General features: G+C 59.9%; 1 protein-coding gene across 3 annotated transcripts in view; it reads left to right on the top strand.

Annotated features, from left to right (window-relative positions):
• Nucleotides 1–13,379, top strand: part of GNAO1 (G protein subunit alpha o1) — a 179,071-nt gene that overhangs the window by 155,116 nt on the left and 10,576 nt on the right. For 2 of the 3 annotated variants that reach the window (XM_004371574.1, XM_023726891.1), the window contains exons 5-6: nt 128–256; nt 2,513–2,642. In XM_004371574.1, the coding sequence (XP_004371631.1) occupies nt 128–256; nt 2,513–2,642 (259 nt within the window). Of the gene's footprint in view, nt 1–127; nt 257–2,512; nt 2,643–6,801; nt 6,956–9,252; nt 9,441–13,379 lie in introns of those variants that run through there. The other variant, XM_004371573.2, reaches the window with a different exon arrangement.

The following is a 13,379-nucleotide window of genomic DNA, read 5'->3' as shown; positions in this document are numbered from 1 at the left end:
AAGCTGTTGAACAATCCCTGGGGTGCCATTTGCATCCTAGACTGTGTGAACGGCACCCCAAGGCCCACCAAGGCCGAGCGATGCCCCAGGTGCTTGGTCCATGGTCCCTGTGTGTTGCCATCCCCAGCTATCTGGATAGCCTGGATCGGATCGGGGCTTCGGACTACCAGCCCACTGAGCAGGACATCCTCCGAACCAGGGTCAAAACCACCGGCATCGTAGAAACCCACTTCACATTCAAGAACCTCCACTTCAGGTGAGGCCCTGGAGATAGACATCTGGGCTGGTGAGGGCCGGCTGAGAGATGGGAGAAGCACTCTCTCCACCTCAGCTCCTGCTGGAGCGCCCAAATACCACCCTGCCCTCAGGGAGCTTTCGGGCTGGGGCGGCAGTAAGATATGAGAATGGACCATCTGCATGTTTGTTTTCTGTCAAGTTCAGGGCCGGTGAGCAGGGAGAGTCCAGGAGCGGGGCTGTGAGGAACATGGAGGATTTGGGTAGACAAGGAGGGGAGGCCTCTCTCCGAGGTGACTTCTGAGGAAGAGGAGGGTGGCTCACCCACGTGGCCTCTGGAAGGCTGCTTTGTGGGGAGGGGTGGGGAGGGGTGTGGGTAAGCCCAAACAGTATCTGTGAGACCACAAGGAGCTGGAAGGGGCTTAGATTAGCTGACCACCTCACCTGGTTCGTATGGGGAAGCTGCAGCCTGAGAGGAGCAGGAGAAGCTGAACCCTGAGAGGAGCAGGGGAAGCTGAGGCCTGAGAGGAGCAGGGGAAGCTGAGGCCTGAGAGGAGCAGGGGAAGCTGAGGCTTGAGTGGAGCAGGGGAAACTGAATCCTGAGAGGAGCAGGGGAAGCTGAATCCTGAGAGGAGCAGGGGAAGCTGAATCCTGAGAGGAGCAGGGGAAGCTGAGGCCTGAGAGGAGCAGGGGAAGCTGAGGCCTGAGAGGAGCAGGGGAAGCTGAGGCCTGAGAGGAGCAAGGGAAGCTTAGGCCTGAGAGGAGCAAGGCCTTTCCTCAGGGGCAGAACACAGCTAGAACCCAGGACTCTGACCACCTCAGACCAGGGGCCTGAGGTGTGAGGCTGGGTGTCTCAGGCCCTGCTAGGGGGCTGTGTCCCCGTCTGGGGTAACCCACAAGCACTGAGGCCTGGGGACCGCTGCTTTGCCTGTACCTGCCTTGTAGGTGCAGTTTCTGGGTATGGGATGGAGCAGGAAGAAAGGAGGGAGGGGAGGGTCCTGTTTTCTTGCCCCTTGCCCAGCCATCCCCTTGCCTTCCTCCTCCCCAGCCCCAGCCTTCTCCTGTGCAGACTAAGGGACTGAGGCTTAGTGTCTAGCTTCCTGCAGGGCTGTGGGAGCCACTTGGGGCCCAGGAACCCCCAGGCCTCCATGAGAGCACAGCAGTGGGCCGAGTGGCCTGGCCGGGCTCAGGTGTGGGCCTCTGGCAGCCCCACAAGGTGCCTCCCTTGGCTTCCCAGTCTCCTCAGTCTCTCCTGCTCACCCCTTGGGAGCGCAGCATAGGGGCCTCGACTCAGCCCTGCCCAGAATAAGAGTAAGCTTTCTAGAGGGGGCATGGAGCCCATCGGCCAAGCCCGTTGTAGTTCAGATGGGGAGGCAGGAGCCACAGGGAGCAGTGACTGAACGAGGACCAGAGCCCGTTGCCATGCTCCCTGCCCCTGTGCTCTCTGCCTGCAGTTGTCCTCCCACCCACCCACGTCAGTGCCAGGGCCCAGCCTAAGGGGCCCAGAGCCCTTCTGGCAGCTGTGTGCCCACAGGCCTTCTGGTTCCAAAGGCTGCAGAGCTCTTCACTGGGAAGGCTAGGGTCTGAGACTGACCTCCTACCTGCAGGCCGTGAGTCCCCCCACCCAGTCTCTTCCCACTCCTCATGCCCCTTGGGGGACGGTGTCTGAGAGGGTCAGAGGCTGGGTGGCCGACTTGGCAGAGAGGGTCAGAGGTAAGGGCTCTGGCTTCTTCTGCAGACAGACTGGGTGAGAACCAGGTTCGACCACTGCTAGACTCTCACCATGACCCCGGGCACATCCCTGACACCTCCGTGCCTTACTTTTCCCCTCTGCATAGTGGGTGACACGTAATCCCTGCCTGCCTCCCTCCCCAGGCAGAGGTGAAGTGAACAAATACACTCAGAGAGTCAGGAACAGGGTGTGGACGTTACCAAGAGAGGAGGGCCTCTCAGAGGCATTTCCTGGGGAGCTAGCTGAGGTGTGCCCTTTAGTCAAATTCTTCAGATGCAAGGGCAGGCCTTTGAGTCACCGCATGTAAACACAGCCCGGCCATGGAACAGACTCCCACCTGGCATGATGGCCACCCCAGGATGTCAGAGGTCTGACAGTCAGTGTGTCCTGGGACGAAGGCCCCACACAAGGCAGGAGCACTGGGCCCAGAGCACGTGACAGCCCCTCCCCCTCATGCCCCTCAGAGCACACTTGAGGCTTGACCAGCCATCCCCTCCCCACCTTGGCCCGCCGCCTGCCATTCCCAGCTCCCTTGTCTCCTGGCAGGCTGTTCGACGTTGGGGGCCAACGATCTGAACGAAAGAAATGGATCCACTGCTTTGAGGACGTCACGGCCATCATCTTCTGCGTCGCTCTCAGCGGCTATGATCAGGTGCTCCATGAAGACGAAACCACGGTGAGTGGCCCTGGTCCCACTGGGCTGGGGGCAGTGCGAGGGGCTGGCCCACCCAGCCTTCGGGGCACTGAGAGTACTGCTGCGGACAGGCCGCCCCCTGCACTGGGGCCACAGTCGCCCACGGCGGCCCTGGGGCAAGGACCAGCAGCGTGGTTGGGATCCTGTCATTTGGCAGGCAGTGCTGCTCATTCTTTGTCCTGACTTTATTGCTGGGCCCAGAGAAGGCAGTGTGGAGCCATGCAGGCTCAGCACCTGTGTGCAAACTAATCACAAACACGTTGCCGAATTTGGGTTTTGAGCCGTAAGTGCCTCTTCCACAAACTCTGCAGGGTCATGGAGACCATCAGGCCAGGGCAGAATTCAGCAAATCCTAGAAGAAATCAGGGTGTAGCCAAGCAAGAATGCAGATAACACAGAAATGGCCCTTCTTAGCCTCGACAGCCCTCCCAGGAGCCCTGGCTGGGGATGCTGCTCAGAGAAGGGTGTGGGGCTGGCAGGCGGGAGGGTGGCAAGACATAAGCTATGATTCCAGACCAGCTTCCCACCTTCCATCTGTGTGTCGGCTTCAGTCTGGGTGGGGCCTCTGACTTTGGCTTCGGAGAACTGCCAGGCCCAGCTTCAGAGAGAAGGCACTCACCTGGAGAGAGGTGCTGCCTTTCTCTGGGCCCAGTCCTACCTCTGCTACTCACTGATTCGCTGCTGAATTCAGGCAGGACCCTCTCTGCCTCGGTTATTGTGATCTGTAAAATGGGGATAATAATGGTACTTACCTTGTGGGGCTGCTGGCTGATTGAATGAGAAAATCCATGTAAAGTACTTGGGACCATTTCTGGCACAGAAGCACTGAGTTGATGGCTGTATTATTGTCAATTGCCTGGGCTGGGTGGGCCCACTGACCAGCCCACTCCTGGCTGCAGGGAAGGATCTGCAGAGAAGCTGGGCCTCAGAGGGGTGTGCCCACAGTGCTTCCTGGGAGTGGGGCTCATGGGCAGCGGGATGCCGCCCTTGGTGTTCTCATCCCCCTCTGTCTGAGACGTGCATGAGCCTTTGCCCCAGCCTCACGTCGTCCACAGGGAGGGTGTGAACCGGGCGTGCGTCACGGTGCGTCTTGAGTGAGGCCTGTCCTCTCTGGACCTCAGTTTCTTCATCCTCCCCGGACCCGCTGGCCCCACGGGGCTGTTGTGAAGATCCGATGAGTAGTGGGGTGTGGCAACGCTTGGGGAGGGGTGGAAGTGCTGTTGGGAGGAGTTATCTTGGCGCCAAGACACTTACGTAGAGTTATGGGGCTTTTGGCCGACTGGGGCCGAGCCTTTGGACAGACCAGTGGTCCGGACTTGCACTCCAGGCTGGCTTGACCACATTGCTCTCACCATGAGCTTCCTCTTTTAGGCCCCGCTGCACCCCTGAGCTGGGCTTCCTCAAAGCCCTTAAAGCCCTGCCTTGCTCCGGGAGGAGGCTCCTGTGGCCTCGGCCATGCAGCTCTTTCTGGTGACGCTGTCTTCAGACTCTGTGTCAAAGTCTCACCCGCCTGGTCCTGACCGGGTGGGCAGGGGGTGGCACACCCTGTGCCGTGCTTACACCGTGCTCGCTGACTGCCCCAAAGCCCAGGAGGATGCCCTCCTGGCTGCCTCCACATGGTCTGTATACAAGGATTGCCCCCAGCACCTCTCACTGTTCAGTGATGTTTCTAGCGCCACCGTTCATGGTCGGCCTGGCCACCCCCATGGTCTGAGCTCTGCATGGCTCATCTCTAGTCCCTACAGTGCCTGAGAGCACAATGCTGCATCCGAGCCGTAGGCTCAAAGAAAGCAAGGGAGCTGGAGGTGAGCAGGCCTTTCCCACAGGAGCAGCCTCTCCCATGGGGCCTGCTCCTGCCAGGTGTGCAGATGGCTTAGACCAAAGCCTGGGCCTGCCGGCCACGGGGCTGGGCTCCTACTCACCGTTGGAACACAGGCATCTCTCCTGTCTGTGTATAGAAGCAAAAGGATGCCTGGTGGGTCCGGCAGCCACAGGGCACCAAGCCCCATGAGCCTAGGGCCACCTGTGAGCATGGGGCTGGGTATGGTGCCAGGCGTCACGCTTGCAGCCCTCGTGGCCTGCCTTCCCGTCCAGGCCGTGGGCCGCCCTGTGTACTGCCCTTCATGAAATGCTCACTCCACCCCGCCTGCTGGGCAGGTGGCGTGCCCTGAGCTTGTTCCCTCCAGTCGCCGCCTCCTTTCTATCGTCTTCCTGCCTTTGCTGTGCCTTTCTCACCCTTTCCCTCACCTCCATTCTTCCCCCTTTTCTTCACCGTCTCCACAAGGGTTCGAGCAGAGGACCTAGCACAAGTAAAGGCCATAGGGCCAAGGTCAGGAACAGCTCTTCTTGGGGTCCTTCCTTCCCCAGGCCGGCCGGCCGCGCAGCCCAGGACAGGGCAGCCCCTCACACCTGACAGCTGCCCACAGGGGCTCATCACCATGGCTGCTGTAGAACTGTGGGGACGCGTGGCAGTGTCGGGCAGCTCTGGAGTCGGGTGGGCCTAGGCCAGGGTCTAGCGTCGCCCCCAGCTGTGTGCCTGTGGGCGGTCCCTCTCTCTCTGAGCCTCTCTGTCCTCCCTGTACATGGTGAGGGCGTGTGCTGACTGCATGGCGGCTGTGAGGATCCACGGGCCAGTGGCTGTCACGGCGCCTGCACTCAGTAAATGGCAGTTGTTGCTGACTCCGACCTGACGCCAGTGGCTAGAGGACAAGTTTTAGGATATGAACTCTCTGCTGCCCCAGGGAGGCAAGAGCGAGGCACTGGTGACACTGTCCTTGGTCCTCAGCCCCCATGTTGGTCAGCTCTGCGCTTCCTTCCCAGGCCTGGGTGAGGGGTAGAGCTGCCCAAGAGGAGGGTGTTTGGAGGCAGCTTCTGAGGCTAGGCCAGCGGGGCCCTGGGGCTAGTGGCTGCTGCCCCCCGGCCGGCCACCCTGTCCATCTGTCGCACCCTGGGATTCTGAGGGCCTCACCTGTCCTCGTACCTGCTCTTAGCACCTCCCAGCCAGGCCTCAGGCCCGCGGCTCCCAGCGCCCTGGGCCTCAACATGCCACAACTTCTCCACCACCACTATCGTCTGCACCGCCGGCAGGGCCTTATCTGGCCAAACCAAGGCCAAATCCATGAGCAGATTCTGAGAGACCCTCCAAGCCCGGCAGGTATGAAGCATCTCCCTCCGACTGAAACTACCAACTACGAGTTGAAAGCAGCAGGTTCTCAGGGTACCGCTGGGTGACTTTGCTGTGGTGCCTGCCCCAGCCATTCCCCTACCCGCACTCCTCACGTCACTCGGCTCAGACTTGTCCGTCCCCCTCTGCCTCCTGTCTGCAACCACACAGGCCAGAGCCCCACACGGGGGCCTGCACAGGGGCTCAGGGTGGACTTCCTGGCCCCGAGACTGGTGGAACCCACTTTTCAGTTCTCTTTTCTCTCTCTCTTGTTTTCTGCTGGATTTTTACCTTCTTCTCTATTTTAATCTGTTTTGCTGTGTTTCGTTTTGGGGTTCTTTTGGCCCCTCTACTGAGAAACCAGCCCAACAACCAGCTTGCCCAGAGCCTCCCTCCCCTCAGCCACAGCCCAGCCAGCCAGCCAAATCGCTCAACCACACCCAAGCCACAGCAAGATCACCCCCAAGACGCTGTCCCCCTGGTGTCTGCTTCCAACTCTGGATTAATTCGAGGACCTCCTCGTCCTCGGTTAATGTTTCCTAACTGAATGCGTGCACCCTCCCGACCCCGCTGGCGAGACTGAATGAGACCCAGTAGAGACATCTGCATGCCCCGCGGTTCCGTGTAGTCTTGCTGGACGGTGGTCGCGGCCCTGCCCCTACGTGCATGGTGCATGTCCTCTCCAGGGGCTGGAGTCCCTCCAGGACCTCACTGCCCCCGTCCAGGGTCACCTCTCCTGGGAAGAGGGCAGCATCCCCACCCCATCCCCCCCGCCCCACCCCACCACCACCCTGCCTGCGTGTGGAATGAAGCAGGGACCACATCCTGTATGTCCTTGGTCTTCCCGTCTCCGTCCCTTGGTGGTGCGTCAGCCGCGTTGGTGGACCTGTCCTTTGCTTGTCCCGCTGTGTCATTGGCCGCGGTGGGTCAGGGCCCCGGGCACGGCCACCCCTCACGCACCTCTCCGCTCTGTTGCAGAATCGCATGCACGAATCCTTGAAGCTTTTCGACAGCATCTGCAACAACAAATGGTTCACAGACACGTCCATCATCCTGTTTCTTAACAAGAAGGACATATTCGAAGAGAAGATCAAGAAGTCCCCACTGACCATCTGCTTTCCTGAGTACACAGGTAGGGGCCGCCCCCCAGGACAGCAGTGAGCCTGCCATGCCATTTCTGGCCGCGCTAATTCCTTGAGGGCACAGACCCCTGTTTCAAAGCTCAGTCCAGGTTTAGTGTGCTCTGCTAATGCATGGGGTCTATCTACCATACAGCCTCGAGCACAAAACCAAGGACAGCTCCCCACCCCGCCCCCAGAACATGCTAGAGTGAAGGGCTGGGGGCAGCCAGCTGGGTACAGCAGGAGTGGAATCCCGGCTCTGCCACTTACTAGCTGTGTGATCTTGGGCAACATTTCTGAGTCTCAGCTTCATCATCGGCAAGTAGAGGTCATCTGAAAAATGGAACACCAGGATGATGAAGTGGTTAGGAGCAGGGGCTTCGAGTCATGCAGCCCAAGGTTCATGGCCCAGCTCTGCCACTTACTAGCATCCTGGGCAGGTTATGTTACCTCCCTGGGCCTCAGTTTCCACGTCTGTGAGATGGGGAAAATATCTGTGATTAACCTACCCTCCCTCGCAGAGCTGCTATGAGAATAAAATGAGCTAATAAACATGGAGAACTTGGTGTGGCATCTCACGCATTGTAAGTGCTCACTAAACGTTTGCTATTATTGTTATGATTATGGTTATAATTAACAAGTATCATGACAACACCTCTCACACAGGGTTGTTAAAAATTCAAATGGGCTATTGGGTGTGACAGAGCTTTGCGGGCAGCAGAGACCTAGGCAGCCCCTCAGAGGGTGCTGAGGGTGATGAAGGTCAGCCCCCTTAATGCTTTAATGAATTTACCTAACTGGGCAAGCAGCCAGGGCAGGCAGCCGGAGCAGGGCCCCTATGGAGCAGGTAGGGTGGCCGGGGAGCCCGAGAGTGGCAGCCCCAGTCAGTTGGCAGCCCCAGTGCCCAGCTCTTTCCAGATGACCCAGGCCTGACAGAGGTGAGCGGGGAGATGTAGCATCCTTGGCCTGGCCTGGCAGTGGACTGAGGCCGTGGCTTGGGGCCAGGTGAGCTGTGCAACTTACTCTGCCTCCTCCCATCCACCTCCACTTGCCAAGACAAGGCTGACTGCCCCCAGGGAAGGACCCCAGGAGTGTTCAGCCAGAGAAAGGCAGGGCTCGGCATCCCTCACGCCCACCAGTCAGCTTTCGTCTGTAAATTGGGGGCCTGTGGATCGTGCCCTAGGTGACATGGGCTTGTGGCCATGGGGCAGTGGAAGCAGGCAGCGTGGGTCAGTCACCAAGGGATTCTGAGTAATTAGCTGTAGGTCCTGAGGACACTCCCCCTCACCTCCAGCCCAGGTTTAGGAAAGCACTGTGGTCCCATAGGCCCTCAGGGCCAGGCCTCTCCCCAAGGTTTGCCACCTCAGGCTTCCAGTGTGCATGGCAGCCCACTCCAGCTTAGCCCTGCACCTCCAAAACCCAGCCCCTCCTCCTGCCCCTCCCTCGGTGGGTCGTCCACAGCCCTGTCTGCTTGGGCCCAGATTCTTGGAAGCAGTGGAGGCTTCTATGTGAATCCAAGAATCCTGTTCTCCTGCTCCTTCCCAAGCCAGCTGCGTCTTCCTGGATACCCCATCCCTGGGCTTCTCTGGGAACCAGAGCAATATGGCGCACCCGGAGGAAGGCGGCTAGTCTGCGAGCCAGACAGTCCTAAATGCCCCTGACAGTGAGCGCAAGCAGTGGGAGGGGTAAGGAGAAGGGGGAAGGAGGCCCAGGCAGTCCCCAGCCCGGTGGACAGGCAAGTTCTACCCAGCCTGATGACCTGCCTGCCCAGCAACAACTCAGGGAGGTGAGTCATCGCCTGCCCTGAGGACCCACCAACAGGAGGCAGCCTTCTGGAAGAGTGTGTGTAAGCCAGGGGCCCACCTGCACAGAGAGATGGTTTCCACCAGTGGTTTTCAAACTTCACTGGTTTAAAAAATCAGTGGTTTTTAAACTTGAGCAAAACCCACAGAAAGAAGTAAAGTTTGGCACTCAAGTCAGTAGACACACACATAAAAGGAAGACAGTTAAGTTTCAGGAAACAGCATTCACCCTTCATACGGGTAGTATCCTGTGACATTAGATGTTTTGTTTCCTTCCTTGTTTTTACACTGGATCCATACCACTGACTTGATTTCATGACCCATTCATGATTCTGCTGAGCCCCCAAGTTCCCACATCAGGGTTTTCCTTTGTGATTGTTGCCGAGAGGCCCGTGGTATCTGCGTGTAGCCCGACGGACACGTTGGCCAGGCCCTGGGGCTGTCACTGCCAGGCAGCACCTACGGCACCTGGCCTCACCCCACTCCCTACCTGGTTTCTCCCACAGGCCCCAGTGCCTTCACGGAAGCCGTGGCTTACATCCAGGCCCAGTACGAGAGCAAGAACAAGTCAGCCCACAAGGAGATCTACACCCACATCACCTGTGCCACCGACACCAACAACATCCAGTTTGTCTTTGACGCCGTGACAGACGTCATCATCGCCAAAAACCTGCGGGGCTGCGGACTCTACTGAGCCCCGGCTGCTGCCCAGCCTGCCCACATCCCTGCCCAGCCTGCTGCCCCACCTCCCCACCCCCAGGACCAGGGCTCTGCCACATCTTTGCACTTGAGGAAGAAGAACCCAGAGGCTGGCACCAGGGGGGAGGAGGGAGCATCCTCCACACCATCCCCCCAGCCTAATCGACTCCTCATCAAGCCTGGGCTGCTGCCCAGACCTCAGAACACGTGGTAACGGGGGGCTGGGCTGGGGGTGCCGAGCACCGCATGCCACAGGGGCAGGAGACTTGGGCCTGGGACCTGCGGACCTGCCCACTTGCCTCTGCTCCATCAGTTACTTGTGTTCTCTAAGGGTTTTATCTGGATGTGTGGGTGGTGAGCACGGCCGCCGTTTGGCCCAGGACGGGCACTCCTTATACTTCGTCACTCAGAATCTAAGTCCCAGGGTCTCCTCCTGTCCCCTGGGTGGTTCAGGTGGCAGGAGTGGCCCTGGGATGGGGTGATGGTGGGTGTAGGGGCAGTGGGAACCACCGCACGCCATTCCTGGGGCCTGTCTGGCCACGGGCAGCTCCATCACCAAAATCCAGGGTGGACCCAGGCCAGCTGTGCGTCGGTCCGAGGGATCAGCCTTGGCTCGTACCTCCCTCTTCTCGCTTCCCTTGGATCTTAGCCCTCTGGCGCGAGCCTCGCCTTGTCTGGGCCATCCTTCTGTGACCGCCCTGGGACCCCCACCCTTGACTCCTCATGGAACTGGAAATGCTTCTGAGGCTGACTTGTTGCAAAAGCACGTGGCAGATGGCGGGGCGGGGGGTGGGGGGGCGAGTCCACGCCTGGAGGGAGGGTAGGGGAGAGGCAGCGGTAGGGAGGGGAGGCTCAAAGGAAGTAGGTCTTGTGTTGACTGGGGTGGGGGCCTCATGTCCAGTCCTTACAAGCCTAAGGGTGACCTCCTCCCATCACCCAGGTCTCAGGTGGTTGCTCAGGGGTGTGAATAGATGTGCTTTTCCTTCTCCAATTCACAATGAATACAACTCAAACCAGCAGGGGCAGGCAGGGGCCTTTGGGGCAGCGGTCTGTACTTGGAGAGGCCAGATGAGGCCCCTGCAACCAATGCTCCCGCTTCACCCTGTCTTGTGAAGAAACCAGAGAGTTTGTCCACAGCACTTGGTGTCCTCTTAGCCCCAGATGACCAGACCAGCCCCCAGGAACATATGTTGCCGGGGCCCAGGCTGGCTCAAGCTTCCTCCCCTGCTCCAGGAGGGGGCTTCACTGCAGCCAGCCATGAGCAGAGAAAAGGGCAGAGTGGCTTCTCCTGGCCCCTGGCTGGCCTTGTGCCATCAGCACCCCTCTCCCTCCCTCCTGGCCAACAGCCCAAGCAGGCCCTGTGTGCTTGTACCTAGGCTCTGCCTGGGGACCCAGATGTGCCCAAAGCGGGAAGAGAGAGGGCTGCCCTTCAGAGCTTATGCCTCCCTCTGCCAGCCCTCTGTTCTCCCGGCCTCCACTCTGGGCACTGCTCAGACTCGGGGCCAGGCAGATCCCCCAGTTGCCACATGCAGCCCCTGGGACTAGCCCAGACCCAGGAAGAGCCCCAGGCCAGCAGCTCTGGGTTTCCTGGTTCCAAGAGACCAGAGCTCTGGGTGGTGCATGGGAGATCCAGGCAGCCTTCCCCAGTGCCAAACTTCTGCAGGTGTGGGTGCCACTGGGGTGAGGCCCCATCCCTGGTCTAGTTATCTTGCTGCTGGTCCCAGGCCTTATGGGAAATTCCAAGGCAACCCAGCTGGCAGGAGCCACCCCACCAGCCCAAGTCCACTTCAGTTCTACTTACCTCTGTCACGCGCTGGACCTGGTACCAGGTGCTGGGATGTGGCAGAGGACGGGCCCAGGGCCAGCAGTCTGTCTCCTGCCGTGGGCAGCCAGCACCAGCTAGGCCGTTTCACCCCACACTGAATCAGAAGCAGTTCTTCTCCCAGTCTCACCACCCTGGCTGTGGCCAGCTGTGCCCCTAACTGCCGTGTGACCCCAAACTCATCGAGGAGCTGGCACAAGGGGAGACGCTGGCCAAGGGCATCACCCGGGGGCAGAAGTCACTGCTCTCCTGCCCAGGCCTCTCCGTCCTCCCTAGCTGCTGTCCTCAAACCACAGTGGCATAGTGGCCAGAACACCTGGCCACAGTCAGGCTCTGGGCCCCAGCACTTCCCAGTCTGTAGAATCAGGGGGCTGGAGGAGCAGGTGGCCTGGGACCTTCGTACCCACACCCCTGCCCAGGCTGCCTTTTCCTTCTCTCTGGTGCTTGGCCCTGCTCAGTTTCCTCCAAACATACCCAATTGCCATTTCATGGGCTGCTGTCCACCCCCTACCCCAGCCTGTCAAGGGAGGGGTCCTTGCCCTCAAAGAGAGGGTATCCAGGGACTCCCTGGGAGCCACCGGATCCTCTCCCGTCCCCCAGCCACCTGTCCCTGTCATCACCAGCGGCTCTACCATGAGGGGTTGGTGATTGGGGGTGACATCCATTTTGGTTCCGTCGTGGGTATGGGTAAGGGGAGATAGTGTGAGTGACCAGATGTGGATGGACTGTGTGTGCCCCCTAGGGGGCCATGTTTGAACTCTCTGAATGACTCTAATTCAGCAGGAGAGGAGGCGAACCTTTGCCAAACCCGTGAAATTGTGCCTGCCACCTAGATGCCTGTGGGCAAGCTCTGTGCCCTGGCACCCACTGCTACCACAAGAGCCAGATCGTGAGGTCCCCGAGGCTCTGTGGCCTGTTAGGCCTGTGGACTCTGTGGCCTAAGGAGGGTGCGGGGTCTGCCTCAGCCCTGAGCACAGAGCACAGCCCTGGGCCCCTCACCAACAACTTTGACATTCTGGGCTCCTTGACCACCTTCCCTGAGGCCTTAGATGCCCAGTGCCCCATCCCTTTCTCTCCTTCTGGCCCCAGCAGAGCCTGAGGGCCTTCGGCCACATGTCCTACTACAGGACAGTGGGCAGGACCCAGGCAGAAGACAACACCGGATCTGGTGCCAGGAGGCTGCTTAATCACCCAGCTCCCTCCTCTGCACCCAGAACCCCTGTCCGCAAACCCCTAAACAGGGAAGGCCCAGGAGCCATCTCATCCAACCCTTCCCTTCTTCCGGGATGCATCCTGCAGTTCTCCAAGGGGAGAGATTACCCCCTCATTACCCCATCTGCTCCCTCAGAACACACTACAGTTTCTATCCCCAGGCACTGATTGTGGACATCCTTCCTTATCCCTAGCCTGCATCTTCCCTCCTCCCCCTTTTCTCTTGGTCTGCCCTAGTGGGCCCCCCCACAATCCTGATGTCTCTTTCCTCCAGATCAGGTCGTGGCCTGCCCGGCCCCCTAAGAGGTCTGGGCACAAGCCTCCCTTGCTGCCTCGGCTGTTCTCTGCCTCTGGAGTCCTTCAGATGCCACCTGGCAGTTCTCAGGAACCAAGCTGTGAGGTTCCACTCCTGGCCACCAGAGACTCGATCTGGGGTGCTGAAGGCAAGGACCCCAAGACGTTTCCCCCATGTCAGGCCACAGGCCCACAGAGGGCAGAGGCCCCACAGCCTGGGTCAGTGGGACAGACCAGCCGGGCCAGGGGACAGGGCCGAGGCGGGTGCTGTGTGGTGGGCGCTGGCAGGCCCCTACCCCAGTGATAAGAGTCCTGAATGCTCCCTGCCCAGACAGCGTAGCTGGGGCCTCCAGCAGACCCCACCCCATCCAAAGTCTGGGGCCCTCTGGGTCAGAGAAGGGGTCCTTGTGGAAGGGAAGCTTTTACCCCCCACCCCTAGGCCCAGTGCACCCAGACCACCAGCGTACATCCACACCCCCTTCTCAGCAAAGCCAGCATCTCTAAGCCACCACCTCCTCCCATGGCCCGCCCTCAACTCTCCTCCGCACCCCTCACCCCTTGTGGACCCTCCCCTTCCCCCCTTCCCCCCCCCCAGCTGGAGGCAGG

Source organism: Trichechus manatus, unplaced genomic scaffold (genome assembly GCF_000243295.1).
Source record: "Trichechus manatus latirostris isolate Lorelei unplaced genomic scaffold, TriManLat1.0 scaffold00014, whole genome shotgun sequence".
In the NCBI taxonomy this organism is placed as follows: domain Eukaryota; kingdom Metazoa; phylum Chordata; class Mammalia; order Sirenia; family Trichechidae; genus Trichechus; species Trichechus manatus.
The sequence above is the reverse complement of the archived record's forward strand: the minus strand, read 5'-3'. Positions and strand labels throughout refer to the sequence as shown.